Raw genomic sequence first — 18,945 nt, forward strand, 5'->3', positions numbered from 1 at the left:
TTACAATCTACATTTTGATTTATTTTTAAATAAAATTAAAGCTTTTGGTTTACATTTCTATATATATAGTATGTATACTATATGCACAGAGGTGGAAGGTCCTTATACTAAATGTGTCTTTAATTAGGACTGATTGGGGGGTATAACAGCGCTATATTAATTTCTTTGGATTAAGTTTTACGAACGATGAATTTATGGCGGACACGGAGGCATCCAAGAAGGTCTTACGCAATCCGGACCACCTGCACCACCTGGACCGCCAGGGCCATTACCCCAACCACCACCACCGCCGCCGCCGCCTCCTCCACCGCCTCCACGTTCACAATTGCAACCTCGACCACCACCGCCGCCGCCGCCACCGCCACCGCCTCCTGGCACTGGTACGCCTATATGAAATTGCAACAAATTGTTTATAAAGGATGATTTAGAATTTAATTGGAAATATTACCTTTAACCAACGCCAACACAGCGATTAAAACAATTAACAGTAACTGGATCTTCATTTGCACTTGTTAATTTTGCGTTACCCTGGCTGAAGTGATACGATGTTTTATATAGCGCCGGCCCTTTATATACAACCACAGATGAGCATCGGTTTTCAGTATGGAAAACACATGAGTTCAATGAGATCGGGGAATTTTCGTAGGGTTATTCAATTGCGGTAAACGCTCCGAAGCGGTGCAATGTGCTACAATAACAAAATACGAACACATCCATACATACATATGTATGTATGCAAGTAGATTCATACTTGTGGCGATCAATTGACGCTGCGGCACAAGATGGGCGAGGCAAGCGGAAAACTTATTGTGATAAGACATGTGTGCAATTATCACCTCACTGCTCTTTAGTGTCACTGGAAAATCCAAAACAATCTCGACAATAAACAACTAAAATTCAAAGTGCGAATATTCATATACGAGTACAGTACGTTGCAATAATACGAGTTCATAGTAGAAATATGCCTAAGTCAACTAAGTATTTACGCCGAAAAGGTCGTTGCTGATAAGAAATTAACACTAAATGCACATTAATTAATTAGCTTAATCTCCGTTGTGCAAATCTAAATGACGCGCATTCTAAGAACGCAATTATGTAATAACTATGCGCAATTATATTTCAAAACATTTATTAATAAAATATAAATACATACATATGTACTTATGTATGTATATGTATGTACATACAAATGTTGAAACTGGGTCAACGATCTTGTTGTATTTACGCAGAATTTTGAACTGAAAACAAAATGCGAAATTTCAATGGAAAAAATATTGTATATAAACACATGATATTAATAAATTGCGACTTCAATGTTTACACAATATTATTATTATATCGGTATAAGGTATAAACTTAGAAAACGACCGAAGAACATTTCAAAAACATTTCGTCGTATTACCGCATCGTTATCTACACAGCGTTAGGCTTTCTCTATCATGATTTTTTTTAAGTTTTATTTGGATTTTAAATCAATCTGAAGAATAAATAAGTAATATAGTTAAATAATTTTGAAATGTACTTATGTACATACATACAAAAGTACATATGTATGAAAGTATGTATATGAATATTGTTAAAAACTGTTTATTGTCTTACTACTGAGTTTTACTAGTTAAATGTACGAAAGAGACTTTAATATCTACTGGTTTTTTAATGTTGAGTTATATTTCCGAATGGGTTTCAAATTTGGAAAAAGGCAGCTATCAATATTTTATGGTAGATATGGGAAGGTAGTTTACAATTTTCGAGTCCCGTTTTGTATAGTATATCTAGCAAATCTCATTTGATGCGACGCGTTCTTCAGAAGCATCTCATAAATCCTTCGGTAAACTATTTTTGGAACACAGTATTTAAACATTTAGCCATACTCATGTCATCTCAGTGATTTTTAACATAGGAATCTGCTTTTAAGTGGAACTCATCAAAAAATTAGCCATTAAAACGTTAACGAACTTTTTTCATCTTCCTAGTACCAATTTACTTTTTATTTCAATTATTTTCAGTTTTACATTTTTTATGAACAATATCAGAAACACTTAATAAATGTATAAAATGATTCGAATTATAATTCCATTTTCTATAATGAGTTTGTGGCAACGTTAATTTTCATATTGGAGTTTACTGACATGGGAAAAATTCTTGAACTCTATAAACTATGGGGGCCTATTCAATTTTAGTCCCGTTTCGATTCGAAAATCATCATTTACTCGAATTAGGATTTTTTATATTCTCATAAATCGATTTCGGATTTTGGAGCCAGTATTTAAACATTTAGCCATACTCATCTCATCTCAGTGATTTTTAACATTGAAATCTATCTTATCTGTTAAAACGTTAACAAACTTTTTTCATCTTCCTAGTACCAATTTATTTCATTATTTCAATTATTTTCAGTTTTACTTTTTTGAAAAATATGAGATTTTACGAACACACTTAATAAATGTATAAAATAAGATTCAAATTATAATTCCATTTTCTATAATGAGTTTGCGGCAACGTTAATTTTCATATTGGGTATTACTGACACTATGGACTGGAGATTCTTGTCATTACAAACTCTGGACTAGAACAGATCCGTTTAAAACGGGACTGCTCCTAACTCACATAACGATTATTTTTTTATCTGGTAGTTGTGTAAACCCTTTGAAATTCATATGAAGGAAGTAAGAAAATGTTGCCATCATCAACATATTTATTTATCTCAAAGAATATAGTACTTTCAAGGGATGCGCTTTGAGTCGATTAAGGTTATGATTGCGATTATGAAAGTTTAGTTAATCATTCGGGTCATTTATGCAAATATATGGTAATCGTTAAATAACGTGTATTTAAGTTTGCACAATATATGAATAAATATTTTTTAAATACACAGGAAAATGTTCCTCTGTTCGAAAAGCAATGAAGATTGCAATAGCGTTTGCCTCCTGAAGGGCAACAGCAATAATCTCAGTGTATTCTCTAAAACCACTTGGGAAGGCTGCATAAAGTGTTTAGGATCTTCATTTCCGGTATACATATTTCATTTGCAGACCGCAAATAAAAAAAAAAAAAACGAAAAACCTTAACTTCGGCTGCATTGAACCTTGAAAGCTCCATGAACTATCTTTGACAATAATGTCGGCCGATAGTTTTGTAGGAAATTTACTGTCTATAAAAATGGTCTCCTATGATTTTTCGATTAAGTTAAGCGTTTACGAGATATTCATCGTCAAACATCAATGCATGTTAAGGTGGATCAAAAAAAAAAAAAATTTTTTCGTTTGATACTCTGAAAAATAGATTCCTAGACATCTCTAAGAAAGCCTCTCCAAAAATCTATTCATAATAATTTTTTTTCATTGAGTTATAAAATTTATAAGAAATAAAACATTTTCCCAAAAATAATCAAACTTCAACCGTTAATATCTTTTAAACGGTTGGGTTTACGAAAAAATCGTGGAGACCTTTTTTGTAGAGCATTCAATTTCCTACAAAATCTAAGGAACAAGATATTTTTTCAAGTAGTTGGAAGCGAGATATAAATTTTTCTCTCTGATAATAAGAAAAAATAGAAAACTGTATGTAGGAGGACCTTCCCGTTACAATTAAGAACTCATGTTTGGAGAGGCTTTCTTAGAGGTGTCTAGGAACCTATTTTTCCGAGTACCAAACGAAAAAAAAAATTGTTTTTTGAATCACCCTAATATATATCAAACGATCTCTGGAGTTTCCTTTTAGGCTTAACATATCCTTTTTATGGTGTAATAAAAAAATTCAAATATTTTTTGTTGTCTCAAATTGGATTTATTATAATATTTTAAAAATTGTTCAAAACACTGCTCCAAACCATCAAAACAATAAACAATATATTAAATTATGTCCTTAATGGCTTTACGTTTTACTTGCCACCGCCGCCGCCACCACCACCGCCTCCGCCGAGCTCAAGGTTGAGGCCACCACCACCACCGCCGCCGCCGCCTCCACCGAGTTCTTCAAAGGTGAGACCACCACCGCCACCGCCGCCGCCACCACCACCGGGCAGAGGTTCAGGCATGGCTGTAAAGCAAATAAGAAATATTTGTAATTAAACGAAAAGTTTATTATTTGAGTGTATGTATGTATGTATTGTTGCTTCGTTAATTTGTAACCGAATCCTGTAACTCACCCACAGCCATCGCCACTAAGGCCAGGACAAAAGCAAAGAGAGCGAAGAACTTCATGTTGCAAATACTGAAACTGCAATGTTCGAAACCAAAGTTAGGGCCAATATTTATACTCGGCACAATGCCGCTCAGCTTCGTACCAAAAGTAGCTGACGCAATAAACTTGACCCGGTGTTTTGATGCGCTCTTAAATGCGTAGCGATAACTACAGATACATATGCACATGTCCGTATGGAAAAGTATGTATGGATATGTATGAACATACTTATGTATACGCATATGTGATTTTTTTTTTGCTTTTCTATTTTCACCGGAAAGATGTACCAGCAAAATAACAATGTTAGAAAGGGCTATGAAGAGATCAAATATTATATTTGTTCAATAAACTTTATAATAATTTATTTAAAATTTCACACTTATGCGCCGACATAAGTGGTTTTAAGACAGGTGGAAAGTCCAAAATATTATATCGGATATATGTATGTATGTATTACAGCTTAGCCTGTACCGATTGCATTAATATCAAGTATACTCGAGAACATTACTGACAAATTGAGCATAAAGTCTGTTAGATTAACTAAAAGCATTATATGTGGTGTATATAGAGCTTTTCGATATTAAATAACCGATATATACGGTATTAAGCCAACAGAAATTTCAGATTCATGTATTGGGTATATGAGGGGTACCATTGATCAAATGTTATTACCAGAAAGGATGCCTTATGAATTTCAATTGAAAGTTTAAAAATCATTATAATAGGTGTGGCTTGCAGAAGTATTCACCCGATTTTATCTACTTTAGGTACAAGGAAACACCGATTTTATCTATTTTTAACACAAGACACATTATTAACAGAAAACAAAGTTTTTTGGAATTTTAATAATATATCTTACGGATTTATCGATAATTTTGGCAAAAAATTAAGCTTATGCAAATGGGTCCACATCCTGGAAAACTTATAAAAACTGGTTGCAACTTATAAACCGATTTGGACAATTTTTAAATTTGAGATGACATATACATATCTTAAAACACTATTTATGCAGAGTATCATCCCGATATATTCATTGGTCTTTGAATTTTACATATACCGAAAAGTGAAAAAATCAGATGGAATGAAAAGCACTGGAAAATACGACTGAAATTTGGTTGTTTTTGCCTTTTTGGTTTAGGAGTTGCTATATGTATGAACATTACCTATTCGAGAGCAGAGCCCCGCCAACATTAAAAAATCTTCTGTTTTGTATCTTATTGTGGTGCTTAGGTGAATCGCTTTATATGTTTTCGATTAATGACGTTTTTTAGAATTGGCAATGGTTCGATTATGCTAATCTACATTACCAAGTTCCAGGTTTCATCAACAAACCAGGTTGTGCAATAATACAATCCAAACTGTAGATCCCACCCCTGAAGTGAGAATATGGTATGTTATCTTAATTTTTACTCAAGTCTTAGCAACCGTATCGTCACCCCAATCATTTATACAACTAAAACTACTCGATTAGTTTTAGGTGTTACAAAGAATCGTTAGCTCCACAAAACAGTAATATATACATACCAGAGTACTGTGTTAATCATGTTGAGAGAGTATAAACCGATAACTAAGTCATACATTAATCTGAAAACATGAACTTGGTACACGGGATCGCATTAAAATGTGTAATTAAAGCGGTCTTAACTACGTTTAATTCCGTATTGTACAACAATTTCGTTTGTGCTTCTAAGACCTAGGCGTAGGGCGCCTTCATTTAGGAGAAATCTAGCAAATACTTACCTTTAAATCGTTCAGTCAAAGTTTGAAAAGAGATGCCTGCTTCTTATATGGCACTGTTTTAAATTCCATCAATCTCTTACTTTATGCCATATAAGTCAAGCATGAATAAAGCTATGTAAAGGTAACTTAGGAAAAATAATTATTTTAATATTTTAACTCATAATCGTCGTAATATTTTGCAAGTCCCCTTGTATATGGGCATATATGAAGATCAGTACAGCTGAATTTATGCCAAAACAAGAAAAAACGTTAACTTCGGTTGCACCGAAGCTAAAAAATGCATTTCTGTTGTAAATCATATGGAAGAATAGTTAAATCTGATCAATTTCTTCGGCGATTACATTGTTGCCTTAGAAAATAACATATACCAAATTTCGTGAAGATATCTTGTCAAATGTGAAAGTTTTCCATACAAGCATTTGAATCGTTCAGTTTGTATGGCAGCTATATGTTATAGTGGTCCGATATCGGACGTTCGAAACGATATCTTAAAAACTGAGGGACAGACAGACAGACGGACATGGCTAAATCGACTCAGCTCGACATACTGATCATTTATATATATGTATATACTTTATAGGGTCTCCGACGATTCTTTCTGGGTGTTACAAACTTCGTGACAAACTTAATTGTGTTCCATGGGTATAAATATACATGTTCAGGGTATAAATATACGAAAATGAAGTGGACATCGTTCCCTGATTAAAAATTAATGCTTCCGACAAACTCATTGATCGTATAATATATTGTAGTTGGGTGCCAAAAAAGGCTATATCTGCCTAAAAATTACCCATTTTTTAGTTGAACCTTAGTTGTTTTTATTTGCAAAAAAGACACCGAATTTGCCATTTAATCTACAATTAAGGGGCTATACCAGTGTGAACTTTCATGTCAAATTCGATACTTTATATATTCAAAAATGACAATATGCCAGACAGTTGAACTTTTTCTTTCGGCATTTCCGCAGACAGCACATAACTCCGTTATTTTTCAAATATTTTTGTAAAAGAAAATTTTTTTATATAGCTAAAAATATACTTTATTACGTCCATAGAACGCCGAAACATTCAATCTATACTTTCTTTTAAAAAAATCACGATAATCGCCTAATTTTTCATATGATGTCACACTGGTATACTTAAGGTAACCAAACATGTCAACTTCAATTGCGATGACAATGACAATGTTGATTGTCTCTAAAATGCTACCATACTTAGTAAACATAAGTATAATAATATAGAAATGACCACTGTTTCCATTGGTATGATTACATATTTCAGTGGAATGAAGGAACCCCACATAAAGGTATTTAAGTTGTTATTCTATTACCCCACTGAAACTTAATCAGTGAACCCTCTCGAGAAAAAATATCTTCAAATGTTTTCGCTTTATTCAAAATCAGGAAAATATCTGTTATAATAATGGATTTATTAAAAGCATACGGCCAATAGCTGAAATACTTCAGGCATCATCCTTATACTGATATCCTTTCTAGTTGATCCGTAAATCTGGTCCTTGCTGAGATTATTTTAGGATAGTTCACTTTATTAATCTCCTTCAAAGTAAAGGAACTCTTTAAGGCTTCTACTTTTACGAAAAAGCATTTTAACTGCTCAACAGCAAATTACTTAATAACAACAAAAGCAACAACAAAAGCACACATTATATTTTGTTTATCAAATTAGATTTATTAATGTAATAATTTGTTCTAAATCCTTGGGCCAAACAGTAAAATTAATTAACAATGTGTTAAACTATGTATGTCGGTTGATGGCTGAGCGATTTACTTGCCACCGCCGCCGCCACCACCACCGCCTCCGCCAAGTTCAAGGTTGAGACCACCGCCACCACCGCCGCCGCCGCCTCCACCGAGTTCTTCAAAGGTGAGACCACCACCGCCACCGCCGCCGCCGCCACCACCGGGCAGAGGTTCAGGCATGGCTGTAAAGAGAAGAAAAAGTATTTGTAATTAATCGGAAAGTCGATAACATGAATATAAGTATATGTATGTACGTGATTTTATGCATTGCTTCTTTAATTTTTAACCGAATCCTGTAACTCACCCATAGCCATCGCCACTAAGGCCAGGACAAAAGCAAAGAGAGCGAAGAACTTCATGTTGCAAATACTGAAACTGCAATGTCTGAAACAACATTTAGGGCTGTTATTTATACTCGGCGTCATGTTGTCAGCTTCGTCGCAAAAGCAGCTGAGACAATAAACTTGACCCGGTGTTTTGATGCGCTCTTAAACGCACAGCGATAACAACAGTCTAGACATACACACGTCCATATAGAGAAGTATATATACATATAAGTATGTAAGTTATTGGTTTTTTACATAAATAATTGAAAACAAATGCATATATAGTATATACTTTTATATGGACACATATGTCTAAGTGATTGATGAAGCATACTCTCCTATTTTCACCGGAAAGAGGTACAAAGGTGCTGCATATTGATTGACAGCGAAAATGCAAAATAACGGCTAAGAAAGCGCTATGTGGGGGTGCATCTGAATACATTTTATTCTCGGTTTGTAATGATCAAAAGCGTCAGCTAAACTTTATAGCAAACAAATAGGTAAGTCGGGTGCAACCGAAGTCTCATTTGATTAGAATTTAAGGTGAGGAAATATTTCCACGTGTCTGCAAATCTTTATAAGGAAAAATTTATAAATTTATAAATAGAACATTCATTATTAAATTATACAAACATAAATCATTATAAGTTTTAAGGGGCTATTCTTGTCTAGGATTTTGACCTTTTGATTTTGTTTAGACTTTCAAAAATATGACCTTGGAAGGATTTTTCAAAATTCGACTTATTTTCGGAGATACAGCCGATTTTGTGACGTGGCGTCCGTGTTCACTAGAATTGTCTCCTAAATTTTAAACGCGTTTTTCTCAAAACTCTCACGATTTCTCAGGTTCTACTGGACCGATTTACTTGAAATTTTTATAGAGTCTTCTTTATAGGCTTGTCTATGGTTGGAACTAGCCCCATTCCCAAATTTTTATTTTTATTATTTTTAAAAAATTCGAAATAGTCAGAAAATGTGATCCAAAAAACTTTTTTTTTCAGGCAGTCGCCATTTTGTGAAAAAAAAAATCCCACTTTTCCGTAGTTCTGGCCATTGCAACATTATTCTAGATTAATAATCTTTTTTTTGGTTTCAGATAACTAGGAGGGTTGAAATCATGGGTCCGGTCACGTGGAAATTTTTAATGACCCCCCACATCGTCAGCTCATAATTTTTAAATTTTTTTCCTTTTTTTAGTTTTTAATTTTTTTCTGTACTCTTCTAAAATTAGCAAATAACTAATAAAAAAATGGATACTAAAAATATTAATTGCCTTTTTTTACGACACTTTAAAAATTACCTGAAATTCATGCTCCTAGACCAGAATACCCCCCTAACAGTAACAATAAAATAGGTCCTCTATTATCCATAGAGGGGTATATTGACTCAATTATTCGGCATAAAGTCAAACAGAGTAGGGAAAGCCATATGTGGTCACTGAGATTCCGATTTCTATGATTTTTGGCACCAAACTACAGTAAGGGTTGACTCAATGTTTAAGATATATCTACTTTATACCGTATAAAAACGATTCGAATTTCTAAAATCATTACATTATATTAAGCACATGGGAACTAGGGGAAGTAGTCAGCCGACTTTTCGGTTTAAAGTCAATCATAATCACTTACTTTTAAGTTTTTGACATTTTTTGAACTATATCAAGGATATGCTAGAATTCAATATATCCACAAAATTTGATTGATAGAGTTTTAGCAGTTTGTAAGATAATATAACTTTTTTGTTAAAGAAAGGTTTGCGACTTACTTGCAGCTCTTTACAATTTTTTAGTAGTGGTAATTTTGGTCGTAGCTGTTCAAAATTGAACAGGATCATTACTTCAAAAAGGCGGAATAATTAATATATTTATATTTAGACAATTTTATACAAATAAGATATGAAACAGTGTAATTCTCACTATTGTAAAAACACATACAGTTCACTAATAATCATTTCTTTCCCTCGGCAATAAGTTCAAATATATTGAACAGGCTTATCTTCGCCAATGCCGAGGCGATACAATACAGAATGAAATATTTATATAAGAAAGACGGTTTCATTTTTGTAAGGAATGATAAATCTTTGTTGAGTTTAAACATAGCAATAGTCTAATACTATCCACCTGCAATAACAACTTCTTCAGACTGAAAGGAATATGTTTATCAAGCTTCATCCAGATACTTATGTGCAATAGGTAGGTAAAAGTGCTGCCACCTTGGGGTAAATTATATTTAACCTTTATAATATTGCAATCTCGTTTCATCGTTGCGCTCAAAGCATTTGTTGCTCTCAGTGAGACTACTTACTTTATCCATTAACGCATGTTCTCCATAAGCCAGTCCCAAATTATAGTAGCCGTGAGACCGTAAATACTATTCATCTACTTATGTAATAAGTCTTTAGTGCTATTCTTATCATGGCTAGGTAGGTAGAGTGGCTGTCTGATGACGCATCCAGGCTCTTAGAAGGCCCATTGTGATTATTGATTTCTATCTGCCCTGAATTAGATTGAATATAAATTCTCTTCCGATTGTTCCTAGTGGGCACGGTAGTAACTACGCCTCGGATTCATCGATAGAAGTTCCTAGGTTGTCTAACTGCTCTACCCGGGAATCCAAATTGTGGACTAGTAGTGACCTACGTGTGAGCTTAAAGCCTTCCTGCAATTGTCCAGATATCTCACTTTTTTATTAAATTTAAATATTAAATTAACTTATATTAGCCTCCTTAGCATATATTGCCAGAAATTTTTATTTCGCTTATGATCAAGAAATCACAAAGATCAACTTTTCCAAGGGACATAAGCGATAAATGTTGATAAGACTTGGTAACACGATCCTTGGCGCTCTAAGGAGGTTTATTATTGCATAGACGTTGATTTTCCAATATAATGGGTTGTCAAAAAAGTCTTGCGGTATTTTTATTGAAGTTTTTTTTTTTATTGAAATTGAAATGAATTTTTGATGGCTCATGCCCAGCTCTTGACCGATGTTACGGCTGCTACTATGCCGGTCTCTTTCGACCAATTCAGCGATTTTATCGCAATTTTCGACGACAGGCCTTCCGGAGCGTTTCGCATCTTCGACCACCGCTACACCAGAACGAAAACGTTGAAACCATCGTTGTGCGGTGGAAATGAAAACTGTATCGGGTCCATAAACTGCACATATTTTATTGGCGGCTTGAGATGCATTTTTGCCTTTATCGTAGTAGTACTGTAAAATATGCCGTATTTTCTCTTTATTTTTCTCCATGTTTGCGACGCTATAACTCACGAACGACTTAAAAGAAACGACAATCAATCAAACACGTGTTAGCGTGTGAAATGAGCTTTCCAAAAAGGTATAGCATGACCCCCGATGAACTACGCGCCTTCAGCTCTAAATACCGCAAGACTTTTTTGACAACCAATATTTGCAAATAGGCACTTGTGGCACCGTTTTAAAATCCATCAAATTATTTCTCAATACAATAGATAAATGAAGCATCAACAAAAATATCGAAAAAGAACTTAGCACTAATAATGTTTGCACCTATGTACATGTCAAAAAGCGATTGTATATCCTTCCAATATATAACATTGCTAAATAATGTGTACATATGTATGTATGTATGTATATATTCTGACACAAATTTATTGTTGCAGATGTTGTCAGTTAAGTCATTTTTCCAAATATTACATTTAGTCTCCGGTTTATATTTGATCATTCCGATATTTGGAACTCATATTAATGCCGATAAGTAAAATATTCGCACCATGCAAATAGATGGCGATGGAGGCGAAATATATTTTAAATAAATGTTATGATGCGTTCATAGAACAGGGAAGTTATACATCTAGATCATATACATACATACATACATAGTACAAATTAGAGCGCAATTCAACGCTAAATTTTATATACATACATACATACATAAATGATTAACTTGACGAGCTGAGTCGATTTAACCATAGGCGTTTGTTTGCCTGTCCGTCTGTATATACACGAACTAGTTCTTTAGTTTTTTAGAGAGTGGCCTGTAATCCTTTCCTCACCAAGAAACTGCTTATAAGTATCTGTACCGCCGATATCTGATAACTATAACATATAGCTGCATTACAAACTGACCGGTAGAACTCAAGTCTTTTTAAGGAAAACGCTTTTATTTTTCAAGGTGTTTTCAAGAAATTTGGCAAAGATTATTATCAAAGACTGCGCTCCAATCTAAAAAGAACTTGTGCAGATCAGACAATTATAACATACATATCATATTGTTGCTATACTTTTTGTTTTCTTCGTAATAAAAAATTGCTCAGACAGTTTTGTGTTTACTTCACACAGTATCATTGATTACCGTCTGCTCCTGTCTAGGCCGAAGGACTTTGCTGGTGAAAAATACGCCATAAGAGAAGCTGTTCCAGGTTATTGGTAATAGGGATGGGAGTTTCGATGTTTGTGGCATTATGCAATTCCCTCTAAAGCACTAACTTATCCAACAATAAATTAAATCTCCTTAAAAGAGAAGATATTCTGGAATACTTCTCTTTTACCGAATATCATCTTAGCTGCTCAATAGTGAATACACGCTGACTTAATAATAACTTAATAATTATAAGAGCAAGTCATTAAATGCAATTATTTTTTGTTTATCAAATTAGATTTATTAATGTAATAATTTGTTCTAAATCCTTGGGCCAAACAGTCAAATCAATTAACAATGTGTTAAACTATGTCGGTTGATGGCTATGCGATTTACTTGCCACCGCCGCCGCCACCACCACCGCCTCCGCCGAGCTCAAGGTTGAGGCCACCGCCACCACCGCCGCCGCCGCCTCCACCGAGTTCTTCAAAGGTGAGACCACCACCGCCACCGCCGCCGCCGCCACCACCGGGCAGAGGTTCAGGCATGGCTGTAAACAGAAGAAGACACATTTTTAATTAATCAATATGTCGATTATTTGAGTGTATGTATGTATATTTATGTGAATGTAGTGTTGCTTTGTAAATTTTGGACTGCATCCTGTAACTCACCCATAGCCATCGCCACTAAGGCCAGGACAAAAGCAAAGAGAGCGTAGAACTTCATGTTGCAAATACTGAAACTGCAATGTCCGAAACCAAAGTTAGGGCCGATATTTATACTCGGCATCATGCAGCTCAGGTTCATATCAAAAGCAGCTGACGCAATAAACTTGACCCGCTGTTTTGACGCGCCAGTAAAGGCATAGTGATAGCAGCAGTCAAACCTTACATGTGTGCATTTTGGTTTTTACAGAGGCAAAAGATGTATAGAAATGCTTACACATGCATTTTGTTGATTAACGCCGGCGCTTAACTAAATATGTGTACCTGTATGTGTGTGCATTTATATAGAAAGCTAATTTTTTATACGTAAGTATTTATTGTATTTATGTGTGTGTGTGCATACGAGTATAAATGCTGTAGACAAAAACAAAATAGCAAAACAATAAAAAATACCGGTAATGCCTGGGTGGATCACAATTTGGGTGTTTGTAATAAGAGCAAATGAAGAGTACCGTTCTACGAATAGAAATTATTGCGCAGTAACTGTTTTGCCTTCTTTAGATCGTCAGCATAATTTCACGATGTTCTTCGAAGTAATCTACTTACTTTATGTACTTACATGTACATACATATGTACGTATGTAGGCTATTGTGAAATTAAATAAAAATCTATGAATTCATCTAAATTAATAATGTGGAAAAATATATTTAATTTATATACATACATACTACATAAATATGTATGTACATACATACATACATATGTGCAAAAACCATAATTTTCTTGCGGTTAATTATCAGTGGAAGCAATGTTTCCGAGAACTCGCTAATCCGTACAAGGTCGCTTGTGCCAAACGGGTAGAACAACTTGTCAACGAGATGAAAACAAACTCATCAAACTCTTAATGTCATGCGTGCAGCTGTAAATGACATTTGATTAGTTGCGTTTTATTGAGGAAACTCAACTAGAAATTATATCATTAAAGCGCTCAAATTGCTTACTGTCTATTAATTAAAAAGAACGATTTATTTGTACATTAATATGCAAATTAAATTAAAACCGCAGGTATTGGAACATCTTGAGTACAGGGCGCAAATGTTTTAGCGTAAACGTCTTTGAAAATAGTAAAAAGTGAAAAAAACCAAATGAAAGCCTTACTTAAAAAGCCGAATATCTCGAGAAGTATTAATGATAGCGATTTTGAGCTCGGATCTTTTTTTTAGCCAATAAAATTTCCTACAAGTTTGTTTTGTACATTTTTTCTATAGCTGTTGTCATTTACGAGATATATACAAAAAAAAATAATTAAATAAATATAAATTTCATAGAAAAATCAGGTTTAGAGCCCCGTACTAACGCGCCGGTGTGAGTTACGACTTTGTTGCACTGGGCACTTTTGTAGAGTGAACAATTCTGAGAAATATGCGTCTAAAGGCAAAGCGATGCCATAAAATACCTCTGATCTGTAGGAATTTAAAGATAAAAAATCACGATTGTAGTGTATTTTCTATGGAAAATTTTTACAGGCCTTGGTCCAGTTCTTAATGTTAATATATTATTAAGTGCTAAAATTTTTAGAGAATTTTTTTAGGGTATTTCTAAGGAAATTTCGTGCCAGGATTGAAAAAAAAATAAATAGTTAAAAAAAAAACACCCTAATGTACATACATACATACATATGTACAAAAATACCATTGGAACTGAAAGATGAAGTAACAAAAACTAAAGGGTTTTTTTTTTTATTTTCTGAGAAAATGTAATGCCTTTGAAAATGATAAGAAAGGAAGAAATTCATAGTAGCTTGAGACCCATCAGAAATTAAAGATAAACTAACAAACATTAAATGAAAAGTAACTGACTTGCAATCTGCGGTCGGGAAAAGGTTGGGGAGGGGTGTGGTTGAATATATAAGGGTTAATCATGTTTTTTCTCGATTTCCGGTACAACTACCAGTCCTACAGAAAAAAGTTGTATCGCTATTTTGGAGATAGTGAGAAGATCTATAACTTTTACATCTAGACTTTTTCATTTTTATCTTGTGCACAAACAAATTTGCTTTCACGAAATTTTGTGTAAAATTACCTTCTTATGTTCCAATCAAATTTTAAAGTTTCATCACTTGTTGACATTTTGGGCAAAAAATTTTAAGACAATTAAAGGATAAAAACTACAATCGATGTTGAAAAAATTAAAGATCAAAAAGTGACAGCAGCTTTTGGTCATCGGTCGTAAAATGCATTTTGAACAAAGAGCAAATATTAAATTTTGTTTTAAACTTGGGAAAACGTTTACTGAAACATTTAAAATGATGAAAAAAGTTTATGATGATCAGTGCCTATCCCGTAGTAACCCATTGCATGAGTGGTTTGAAAGCGATTCCAATTAAAGGTCGTGGAGGACCTCTGTGACGATCAGAAGTCGGTCGTCTTCAGAAGTCAAAAATAAAGACAATGCTGATTTGTTTTTACGATTACCGAGGGTATTATACACTACCGAGAGTTCGTCCCACCTATAGCCAAACGATTAATGCTTATGTGTATTTTTTACCTAGATGGCAGCATCGGTGTTATGTAACTGTTACATTTTTGGTCACCATTCATATTTATACGTGTCAGTGCTGACCACTTGTAATACCGTGAGGCATTTGTCTTTCTGAAATTTTGTTAAACTGTTGCACGATAATGCGCCCATGATCCATCGGTCGACGCTTTTTTAAAGTCGGTATTCTGATTTTTTGACAAAAACTCATATTAACTATTAATTACTCATATACTCACCTGATCTAACCCAGTGATTTTTACCTATTTGGAAAAATTCAATTGCCTATGAAAGGACACTGGTTAAAAGACATTTCAGCTATCCAAAAGGCGACGACCGATATTTTCAAGGTTTTTCCTTTAAAAATGACCTCAAACACTCATTTGAAATGCTAATTGACCGGACTCAAAACGCTGTATCGAAGCATTTGAGGAAATTGTTTCTTAGGGGGAGATAAAAAAAATATAACTTTTGAAAAATATTATTTTTTTGTTGTTTTTTTTTTAACAGTCCTGTTTCTTTTGCGACGGACCTTGTAAGAAAGTAAGTATTGAAGTTGTAGTTGTAAGTTGTAATTTTGCCATTCTTAACACTTAAAAATTCAATCAAGCAATTTTTTGTTAAATTTTCACTTATTTTTGAAAAAAAAAAAATTCACCAAAAGACACAAGGAAAATTGTTTATTACCTTTGTATAATCGATGTGACAAAGTGGCGCCGGTCGCCATTGTCATTACGTTCTTACCGACATAATTTTTGTAGATACTATATGAGCCGATGATTTCACCGTTTCATGTGTGATCTGTCAAAAAAAAAGCTATTGAAAAAAGTACTTCTACTTGGATCACCTGTTATATATAGCGAATTTTAAAATAACAGTTTGATAATCAGAACTTCTATTCATATTTACTAATATTATTATGGAAACCTCAAAATAATGTGTTTCAATATTTACGAACTTTAAACGTAAATAAACCATGCTACCATAGTTTTTCTTCGCTGTAATGTCAACGATAGCAGGGTGGAGCGCTTCGAATACAGTTAGTTCAGTGAAAATATTTGTTTTTTTGTTCTTTAAAGTAATTCTAGGAAACATAAAATAATATTTGTTTTTATTTTTCCATTTCTTATTTGCGATTTCTTCTTTAATTCGCTAATTTTAAGCGTTAACCTTGCATATTGAGGATATTAAATTTGAGTAAGCATTTTGGTAGTATACCATTGAAGAATCTGCATATACTTTTCAATATTTACATTGAACATACATAAGTATGTACATATGTATGTATGCCTGATAGTTTTGCGAAATACTACAGTCATAATGATTTCGACATTCCTAATTGAGCGATCCACCTTATCTATCATTTTTATCGCTATTCTCTTCGAGTTTACAGAATATTTTTGATAAAAACACCAAAATGCTTTGAAATTACAATAACTCCTTAGGTCCATTGAACTGCTAGCTCTTATCAAAGTTCACATTTGCCACAATGATAAGTATCCCAACTGGACACTGTCTCACTTGCACTCACACGGTGAGGCTAAAGGTTTTGGAGGACACAACTTGTCAAAGTTGCAATGAGGAAGTTGAGGCAGAAAGATCTACATACTTTCTCATCCACGGTCCACATTTCGCCAGAGTAAGGTTGAAGCATCTCGGTTGCCACACTTTCTACGAACACAGCGAATTGGTCTCTAGCTATCAAATTGGTATTATTGGTGGCCTCACGAAAAATCAGCGTTTTTAGCTAACCTAACCTAACAATAACTCAAATCACATTGAAGAAAATATTCAGTAAAAACTTTGAGTAATCGTTCCACTCAGAGATGCTTCCTGGCAGTATTAGGTAGACGGTTAAATACTCACCATCACAACCCACTCATTAGATGATCATATTAAACTGTTTAAGGTAGAAAGTTTGCATACTAATTCCAACATTATTGATCATTAACAATTTGCAACTATTTGAGATTATAAAATGGTAATGATATGTACTTACATATGTAGATGTTTATTACGTACAGAGTCAGAGAGATATGTAGAAGTACAACCGATGACCGTCAATGACCATCAATAAAAAATAATTCCGAATGCCGACTTATAAACAAAACAAAACTTTATTTTCGTAAACAACATTAATGACCGGGAGCTCCAGGCGCACCAGGAGCACCATCGTCACCACCTTTGCCCCCTTTGCCGCCATCACCACCACCTCCATTGCCACCACCGCCACCGTTGCCACCACCACCTCCATTGCCACCACCACCACCATTGCCACCACCGCCACCGCCACCGTTGCCACCACCGCCACCATTGCCACCACCTCCACCATTACCACCACCACCTCCATTGTCGCCACCGCCACCACCACCTCCACCTCCTCCGCCATTTTTACCAGGCTCACCAGGCGCTCCATTGCTACTAAGTGGTTCGGGTGAACGCTTCTGCCTACCCGGCCCTTTAGGTTCCCCAGCTGCAAGTACAAAGAAATATATGTATGTATGTTAAAATTTTCGACATTCGTATATGTATGCCTTATGAGAACGAACCATAACACTGGACCACCATGATTGTGGCCACAACGCAGAAAACAAGCAAAAGCTTCATTGCAACGATTCTCGCTGAATACTGAATTGCGATTGATGAGCTAATGCAATGCTACCGTGTTTTATACCCTGGGCATCACAAAAAATGCATGAAGAGTAACAACAGCGGATAAGGTATATACCCATATACATACTATATATAGTATATAAAAATAACATAACAGACGTATGCATATTATATGTAGTGAATTGGAGTAAAGTCAGACGGACTAACTGTGTGCCTACAAAAGTGATATTTGTATTGAGAAAAGTCACAAAATCGACCAAACATTTTACGAGGCGTGGAAAATGCATTAATTTACTAGTAATTGTTTGCACTTGCATTGAGTAAATTTTCAAAATACAGTAAAGTCTGCTCTTATTAGACCCGCAATTGTCAACTAATATGTAATATGTTATTCGGATGACAAGTTTTTGGTGTCTGTATTTCGGGATGCGCATTGAATAATTTTCATTGACTACCTTGAAAAGGGAAGGACCATCAGCAGCGACGAAATCGCCGAAAAGCGGTCTCATTTGAAGAAAAAGAAAGTGCTGTTGCATGAAGACAATGCTCCGTGTCACAAGACAGTGAAAGCTGTGGTAAAAGTCCAAGATTAGAGACTTCCTAAATTAACATTTTAAAAATGTAAGCAACGATCTCTAAATATTCTTTCTTTCCTTTCGAGTACAAAAATCAAGAAGCAATTAATGCAATATGTCGGGACTCTTTTAAACTTCAAACAAATAATGGAACAAAACTTTAATACTCTCCTAAGCAACTTTGTTGCGAGAGTATAAAAAGAAT

The 18,945-nt window shown here is 34.5% G+C and overlaps 5 protein-coding genes across 5 annotated transcripts; all 5 read right to left on the reverse strand.

The window, feature by feature from the left end:
• LOC126759494 (rRNA 2'-O-methyltransferase fibrillarin-like) lies at positions 1-565 on the reverse strand. The gene is made up of 2 exons (XM_050474330.1): positions 449-565; positions 1-386 (listed from the first exon to the last, which is right to left on the reverse strand). Exons 1-2 carry the CDS (start codon positions 501-503, stop codon positions 193-195), a joined length of 249 nt encoding a protein of 82 aa, XP_050330287.1. The 5' UTR covers positions 504-565; the 3' UTR covers positions 1-192.
• A 3,198-nt stretch (positions 566-3,763) lies between these two features.
• On the reverse strand, positions 3,764-4,385 carry LOC126759485 (uncharacterized). Its single transcript, XM_050474320.1, has 2 exons — positions 4,148-4,385; positions 3,764-4,038 (listed from the first exon to the last, which is right to left on the reverse strand). Exons 1-2 carry the CDS (start codon positions 4,368-4,370, stop codon positions 3,881-3,883), a joined length of 381 nt encoding a protein of 126 aa, XP_050330277.1. The 5' UTR covers positions 4,371-4,385; the 3' UTR covers positions 3,764-3,880.
• A 3,199-nt stretch (positions 4,386-7,584) lies between these two features.
• On the reverse strand, positions 7,585-8,165 carry LOC126759493 (rRNA 2'-O-methyltransferase fibrillarin-like). The gene is made up of 2 exons (XM_050474329.1): positions 7,986-8,165; positions 7,585-7,863 (listed from the first exon to the last, which is right to left on the reverse strand). Exons 1-2 carry the CDS (start codon positions 8,104-8,106, stop codon positions 7,706-7,708), a joined length of 279 nt encoding a protein of 92 aa, XP_050330286.1. The 5' UTR covers positions 8,107-8,165; the 3' UTR covers positions 7,585-7,705.
• A 4,458-nt stretch (positions 8,166-12,623) lies between these two features.
• On the reverse strand, positions 12,624-13,170 carry LOC126759492 (rRNA 2'-O-methyltransferase fibrillarin-like). Its single transcript, XM_050474328.1, has 2 exons — positions 13,020-13,170; positions 12,624-12,898 (listed from the first exon to the last, which is right to left on the reverse strand). Exons 1-2 carry the CDS (start codon positions 13,153-13,155, stop codon positions 12,741-12,743), a joined length of 294 nt encoding a protein of 97 aa, XP_050330285.1. The 5' UTR covers positions 13,156-13,170; the 3' UTR covers positions 12,624-12,740.
• Positions 13,171-17,643: 4,473 nt separating this feature from the next.
• LOC126759486 (ctenidin-1-like) lies at positions 17,644-18,220 on the reverse strand. The gene is made up of 2 exons (XM_050474321.1): positions 18,102-18,220; positions 17,644-18,025 (listed from the first exon to the last, which is right to left on the reverse strand). The coding sequence occupies exons 1-2, from the start codon at positions 18,157-18,159 to the stop codon at positions 17,688-17,690; spliced, it is 396 nt and encodes a 131-aa protein (XP_050330278.1). The 5' UTR covers positions 18,160-18,220; the 3' UTR covers positions 17,644-17,687.
• Positions 18,221-18,945: the final 725 nt, after the last annotated feature.

Source organism: Bactrocera neohumeralis, chromosome 5, assembly GCF_024586455.1.
Source record: "Bactrocera neohumeralis isolate Rockhampton chromosome 5, APGP_CSIRO_Bneo_wtdbg2-racon-allhic-juicebox.fasta_v2, whole genome shotgun sequence".
NCBI classification, from domain to species: Eukaryota; Metazoa; Arthropoda; class Insecta; order Diptera; family Tephritidae; genus Bactrocera; species Bactrocera neohumeralis.

Coding starts and splice junctions, on each gene's coding strand:
- LOC126759494 (XM_050474330.1), bottom strand. CDS start 503: ATGAAGATCCAGTTACTGTTAATTGTTTTAATCGCTGTGTTGGCGTTG. Junction 387..448: donor TGTGTTGGCGTTGGTTAAAG/GTAATATTTCCA, acceptor AATTTCATATAG/GCGTACCAGTGCCAGGAGGC.
- LOC126759485 (XM_050474320.1), bottom strand. CDS start 4,370: ATGTGCATATGTATCTGTAGTTATCGCTACGCATTTAAGAGCGCATCA. Junction 4,039..4,147: donor CTTAGTGGCGATGGCTGTGG/GTGAGTTACAGG, acceptor TTTGCTTTACAG/CCATGCCTGAACCTCTGCCC.
- LOC126759493 (XM_050474329.1), bottom strand. CDS start 8,106: ATGACGCCGAGTATAAATAACAGCCCTAAATGTTGTTTCAGACATTGC. Junction 7,864..7,985: donor CTTAGTGGCGATGGCTATGG/GTGAGTTACAGG, acceptor TTCTCTTTACAG/CCATGCCTGAACCTCTGCCC.
- LOC126759492 (XM_050474328.1), bottom strand. CDS start 13,155: ATGAACCTGAGCTGCATGATGCCGAGTATAAATATCGGCCCTAACTTT. Junction 12,899..13,019: donor CTTAGTGGCGATGGCTATGG/GTGAGTTACAGG, acceptor TTCTGTTTACAG/CCATGCCTGAACCTCTGCCC.
- LOC126759486 (XM_050474321.1), bottom strand. CDS start 18,159: ATGAAGCTTTTGCTTGTTTTCTGCGTTGTGGCCACAATCATGGTGGTC. Junction 18,026..18,101: donor CATGGTGGTCCAGTGTTATG/GTTCGTTCTCAT, acceptor TTGTACTTGCAG/CTGGGGAACCTAAAGGGCCG.